General features: G+C 40.2%; 1 protein-coding gene across 1 annotated transcript; it reads left to right on the top strand.

Moving 5' to 3' along the window:
* The first annotated feature begins 3,017 nt into the window (after window positions 1–3,017).
* On the top strand, window positions 3,018–5,415 carry LOC113156733 (tripartite motif-containing protein 16-like). The gene has a single exon (XM_026352006.1). It carries the CDS (start codon window positions 3,027–3,029, stop codon window positions 4,743–4,745), a length of 1,719 nt encoding a protein of 572 aa, XP_026207791.1. The 5' UTR covers window positions 3,018–3,026; the 3' UTR covers window positions 4,746–5,415.
* Window positions 5,416–6,308: the final 893 nt, after the last annotated feature.

The raw sequence follows: 6,308 nt of genomic DNA, 5'->3' as shown, positions 1-6,308 counted from the left end.
AAACCCAAGGACATGTTTATTTTGGAACACAGAGACAAGAATTTCTAGGGTTTCAGATCTACTAATATTTACTCTATAAAATCATTGCTAACCCCAAAATGACTTTCCTCTATATTCTTCTTCTTATTATTCTTATTCCTCTTATTACTATTATTATTATTATTATTATTATTATTATTATTATTATCATAGCAACATATCATTTGATAACTACATCTGTTACTACATTTTATTCCAAACTGTAGTGACTGAGAGAGAGAGGATACGGCATATATATATGGTCCCATGTAATAAAAATAACAATAATAAACAGTGAAATAAAAGCATTGGATTTATGGATCTCCAGAAGGAAAATTACTGCGTGGCCGCAGGTTTCAGCAGGTGTTCCACTTCATCTGCCAACTTTAAAACTAAAATGGACATTTTGGAACGAGCACTGCATCCTATGTGTCAGGAGAGAAACTTTAATAGAGTCCCGGGCTGGAATTAGTAAGAGAGATCATATTTCTCCTACGTTAGATTCTCTCCATTGGCTTCCTGTAAAATCCAGAATAGAATTTAAAAACCTTCTCCTTACATATAGTCACCTAATAATCAAGCTCCATCATATTTAAAAGACCTTATAGTTCCATATTTTCTCAGCAGAAAACTTTGTTCTCAGAGTGCAGGTTTACTTAGTTCCTAGAGTTTCCAAATGTAGAATGGGTTCTCCTGTGGAACCACCTCTTAGTTCAGGTTCGGGAGGCAGACACGCTCTCTACATTTAAGATTAGACTTAAAACCTTAAATTTTTATAAAGCTTATAGTCAGAGTTTGCTCAGGTGACTCTGAACTATCTATAAGTAATGCCAGTATAGATTATTTTGCTGGGGAACCTCCCTTTGTCATGATTCCAGCTTACTCCTGTCCGTCTGTTTCCAGTTTTCCCCTCACTGCTGATTACTAATTCTCCACACCTCCATGTGCGTCTCAGCCTTGCCAGATAGTCTCACATTAACCTGAGGACACACACTATCCAGCATTCATTTGAACTGTCTACTTGTTGTTACACCTGCCTCTGCTCTGACCTTTGGTATCGTGAGTGTTTTCTGCCTGACCCTGTTCCTGTTCCCCTCTGCCTCCTTCCCTGTTCTGACCTGGACCGTCCCTTGACATTACTATCAGCCTTTTGGATCTCTGCTCCCAGTGTTACCTCTCAGTGTTGACCTGGATTGTTGTTTGGACCTCGGATCTCACTTTACGGACATTAGTGCTTGGACGACTTTTTGTGTATGACCCTGGATTTGTCTCTCACTCTGCACCTCGGCTTTCTGGAGAACTGTCAACTGTTTGTGTGTTCACTAACCCATTGTGCTTTTGCCACTTGGTCTGTTCTGCAGACCATATCATTCCTCCTCTGCTCCCAGTCAACATATGCTTCAGTCTACTTTGAGCCATCTTGGAAGCTCCACCATATTCTGCAGTCTACAAGCCACCACCACCTCCGGTGGTACTCCAATATAAACATTACCATAGATCCAGCCAGACTCGATCTAACTCTCTCTCATCTTCTAGATCACCATACTCACCTGACGACAGCTCTGTTTGTCCGCAGGTTCCTGAAATTCATCCACTGCATTATTTGTGTTAATAAACCTTCCTCATCTCATTTCTCTGGCAATGGAGTTGGATCCTAGGCTCGTGACACCCTTGACCATACTTAATTTATGTATGTAACCCTATTTGATAGCTCCAGCGATCAATTTTCAATTCAAATCAATTTTATTTGTATAGGCCAAAACACAACAGAAGTCATCTCAAGGCACTTTACAGTGGAAGGTTTAAGACCTTACAGAGTATCACTGTATAAAAAAAATTATACAGAAAACCCAACAATCCCATTTGAGCAAGCTTTAGGCAACAGTGGAGAGGAAAAACTCCCTTTTAGAGCAAGAAACCTACAGCAGAACCAGGCTCATAGTGGGCGGGCATCTGCCTCGACCGGTTGGGGTGAGTGGAAAGAGAAGAGAGAAAAGAACGGCAGCACACAGAAAACAAGCAGCAAAGACATTGGGCAGGTCAGCGGGGCCAGTAACTGGATTCTGGAGATGTACAGTTCCAAGGCTGAGGATACCTGTAGAAAAGTACATAGACAGATAGGAGGAAACACAACTACGGGAGAGAGAAATGACAAAGTTAATGGCATGCAATGGTAGCATTTGAATGGATAGAGGAAAGGAAGAGATCAGAGCTTTTCCCATCTCCTTTGGAGGAGTGTTATATTTGGCGTTTGTCCTACTCAAACCTCGGAATAATAAAATTAACGTCTTCATGAAGTTTCAGATAAATGTGAGATAAATGTCACATGAACTCATAGAGCTGTTAGCGTATCAATATTACTTTCTAATAAGTCTCAAACAGACTTGTGGTGCTGGTCTTTTATTGTGGATCTGAACATGGACTTGTGGTGAAATGCAGATTCACATCAGCAACCGTAACTATAGAGTCACACAATCTGGAGCATTTGTCTTCTGTGAAACCTAAAATGATCAAAAATGAAAAAACACATCTTACTCAAACTACAACCCTGATACATTTCCCTGTAATCTACTTTATAAAAAGTGTTGTAATTGTATATTAATTAATAAAAATGTATGTTTCAAGTATGTATATATTTCAAAAATGGAAAGAAGGTGCAAACTAAAAGTAAGGATCTCAAAATTGAAAAATCACAAACATTTCTGATATACTTTATAAAAAGAAGAAGTTACCATGCAGTATCTCTGTCAAACCACTCCTCTTCCTCAAAACAAAGTCTGAACCCCCCCACACCCCCTTTTCTTCCTGCTCTCAAACACAGTCATCTCCACTCTGGTCATAGACTTCCTTGTTCCCTCCCCTTCAGATCTACAGTTTGAAGATGGGTGGAACCAACATGTAGTGAAGTGAAAGAGCTGACAGGCTCCAGTCACTGTACAAACACATGTTGTTCAGATCAGAGTTCAAACTTGTATGAAAGTGAAACTCAAACAGTCATTTCCACTAAAATGGAGCAGCTGGACCAGGAAACCTTCTCTTGTTCCATCTGTCTGGATCTACTGAAGGATCCGGTGACGATTCCATGTGGACACAGCTACTGCAAGAAATGTATTAAGCGTTTCTGGGATGAAAAAGATAAGAAGAAAACCCACAGCTGCCCTCAGTGTAGACAGACGTTCACACCGAGGCCTGTCCTGGTGAAAAACACCATGTTAGCAGATTTAGTGGAGAAGCTGAAGAAGACAGGACTCCAAGCTGCTCCTGCTGATCACTGCTATGCTGGACCTGAAGATGTGGCCTGTGATGTCTGCACTGGGAGAAAACTGAAAGCTCTCAAGTCCTGTATGGTTTGTCTCATCTCTTACTGTGAGAAACACCTCCAGCCTCATTTTGAATGTGCTGCTTTTGAAAACCATAAGCTGATGGAGCCCTCTAAGAAGCTCCAGGAGAACATCTGCCCTCATCATAATGAGGTGATGAAGATGTTCTGTCGTACTGATCAGCAGTGTATCTGTTATCTCTGCTCTTTGGATGAACATAAAGGTCACGACACAGTCTCAGCTGCGGCAGAAAGGACTGAGAGGCAGAGAGAGCTGGAGGGGAGTCAACAAAAACTCCAGCAGAGAATCCAGGACAGAGAGAAACATGTGAAGCTGCTTCAACAGGAGGTGGAGAGTATCAATCACTCTGCTGGTAAAACAGTGGAGCACAGTGAGAAGATCTTCACTCAGCTTCATTGTCTCATTGAGAAAACGAGATCTGACGTGAAGCAGCAGGTCAGGTGTCAGCAGGAAACTGAAGTTAGTCGAATCAAAGAGCTTCAGGAGAAGCTGGAGCAGGTGATCACTGAGCTGAAGAGGAAAGACGCCGAGCTGGAGCAGCTCTCACACACAGAGGATCACACCCAGTTTCTACACAACTACCCCTCAGTGTCAGCACTCAGTCAATCTACACACTCATCCAGCATCAACATCCCGCCTATGAGGTACTTTGAGGATGTGACAGCAGCCGTGTCAGAGCTCAGAGACAAATTGCAGGACATTCTGAGGGAGACATGGACAAACGTCTCACCGTCAGTGACTGAAGTGGACGTTTTAATGTCACAGCCAGCCTCCAAAACCAGAGCTGGATTCTTACAATATTCATGTGAAATCAAACTGGATCCAAACACAGCACATACATATGTGCTGTTATCTGAGGAAAATAGAAAAGCTGCATTAGTGAATGAACCACAACCTTATTCTAGTCATCCAGACAGATTCAATGGTTGGTTTCAAGTCCTGAGTAGAGAGGGCCTGACTGGACGTTGTTACTGGGAGGTGGAGTGGAGCGGAGGAGGAGTTGATGTAGCAGTCGCATACAACACTATCAGCAGAGCAGGGAGCGGGAATGAATGTAGATTTGGATACAATAATAAATCTTGGACATTACATTGTGACAACAACAGTTATGAATATTTGTGCAACAAAGGCAGAACTCAAGTCTCAGTTCCTCAGTCCTCCAGAGTGGGAGTGTATCTGGATCACAGTGCAGGTGTTCTGTCCTTCTACAGCGTCTCTGAAACCATGACTCTCCTCCACAGAGTCCAGACCACATTCACTGAGCCTCTCTATGCTGGACTTTTGCTTTATTATAAATCTACAGCTGAGATGTGTAAACTGAAATGCACTCAGAAAAACGCAGGTGCCAGCTGGGGCCAAAAATGGTTCTCCAGAATGATGAAGTAGAAGGACCACTTTTGGTTCCAGAAAGAACCTTGCAGAAGCTTTTTGTGCAAAATATCATTTCTGTCAGTGGTTCTTTCCAGAAGCCGTTTTAATAGCTTTGAAAAGCTTTAGCTTTTGTTTAAAATGTGAATGTATTTGTAGCCAAGCACCTTTTTAAAACTGGCGCATACATGCTGCAGTTAGAGTAGCAAGCTTAACAACAAATGCAGCCTAAAAAAATAAAAAATAAAGTTAAAAAAAGTAAACGTCTTTTCGGTTCCCTTGAATAGAAAACACTGTATATATGGCATAGAGACAATATAATACCTATGCCAATGTAAATAAACTTTTCCTTTTGTGTCCATCTATGTGGACACTGACCTCAGCTGAGGCCTTTAAGCTTGCAGTGTGGTACGATGGACACAAAGTTTTCCACCTCAGTTTTGAGTGACACTGATGCCTCTTCAAGAATCCAAAATAAAAGACAAATGTGTTGGGTTTCTCCCATAATATAATGCATTAAATGGCAAAATCAGGGATTGTTTCAACCAGTAACACTTGTGTGAAACTTGTCATTATATGCTTTTCAACATTATAGCAGCAGTCTGTAATTAAAAGCATGAAAATTATATGTCTATATATATATATATATTGTAGATAATATTGGTTGTGTAAAGCTACTTTGTGACTGTGAATTGTAAAAAGTGCTATACAATTAAAATTGAATTGAGTTGAATTAAATAATAAAATGCCTCTACATTAAATCATTTTCTGCTCTTAACAATTTAGATTATTTATAATATTTTTCAAAGCATCCTAACTTAATTTTGGAGCCTACAATTAAAAAAAATAAAGCACTGGATGTGTAGGATTTTAAGATTGATTGTAAGGTGAATGTGTGAGGAATTACATTGCACATTTACATGATTATTAAAGGGACCATTTGTAATTTAATAACTATGCAAAACAAATACAATCAAATAGCATTAATAGATTAAAGAAACTGAAAGAAGAAAGTATATTGAATTTAGAGACTATGAGAGTTTTCTTAACTTGTTATGCATGAATGTAACAATGCATAACAAAATGCATAATTGTGGACGTCTTGCTTCCTTAAACCATGTAGCAAAATAGAGTTAACGTTAGTGTGGTAGAAACCTGGATTTTATTTACTTAGATCACCTTCACTCTCTACTGCCATGTTAAAGACAACTTTCTCCTCATAGCCGTATGTCAGTGGAGCCCACACTCTTCCTACCTTCAGGGTCACGACCTTCCAGCTGTATGAGGGGTATCTGTGTTTGTCACACACTGCCTTGCACTTTACTCTGCAGACTGCTCCAACACTACCAGTTATAACCAGCCACATGTTGAACTAACACAGAATAGTATAACATTCACTAAATCTGGTTTATAATTTGGAAACTTTTAGACTAGCTGCGCAATTAAACATATTATAGCTAAGTGCAGATCAGCTGCCATGGATTAAGGTTAAAGACTAAGGCTGATGCTGTGCTTGAGTGCTAACAAGGTTATACAACACCAACTGCAAAGGCAGAACTGCAGTGTACAGCACAAAAAAAG

Source organism: Anabas testudineus, chromosome 19, assembly GCF_900324465.2.
Source record: "Anabas testudineus chromosome 19, fAnaTes1.2, whole genome shotgun sequence".
NCBI classification, from domain to species: domain Eukaryota; kingdom Metazoa; phylum Chordata; class Actinopteri; order Anabantiformes; family Anabantidae; genus Anabas; species Anabas testudineus.
This window is presented reverse-complemented; position numbering and strand designations above follow the sequence as displayed.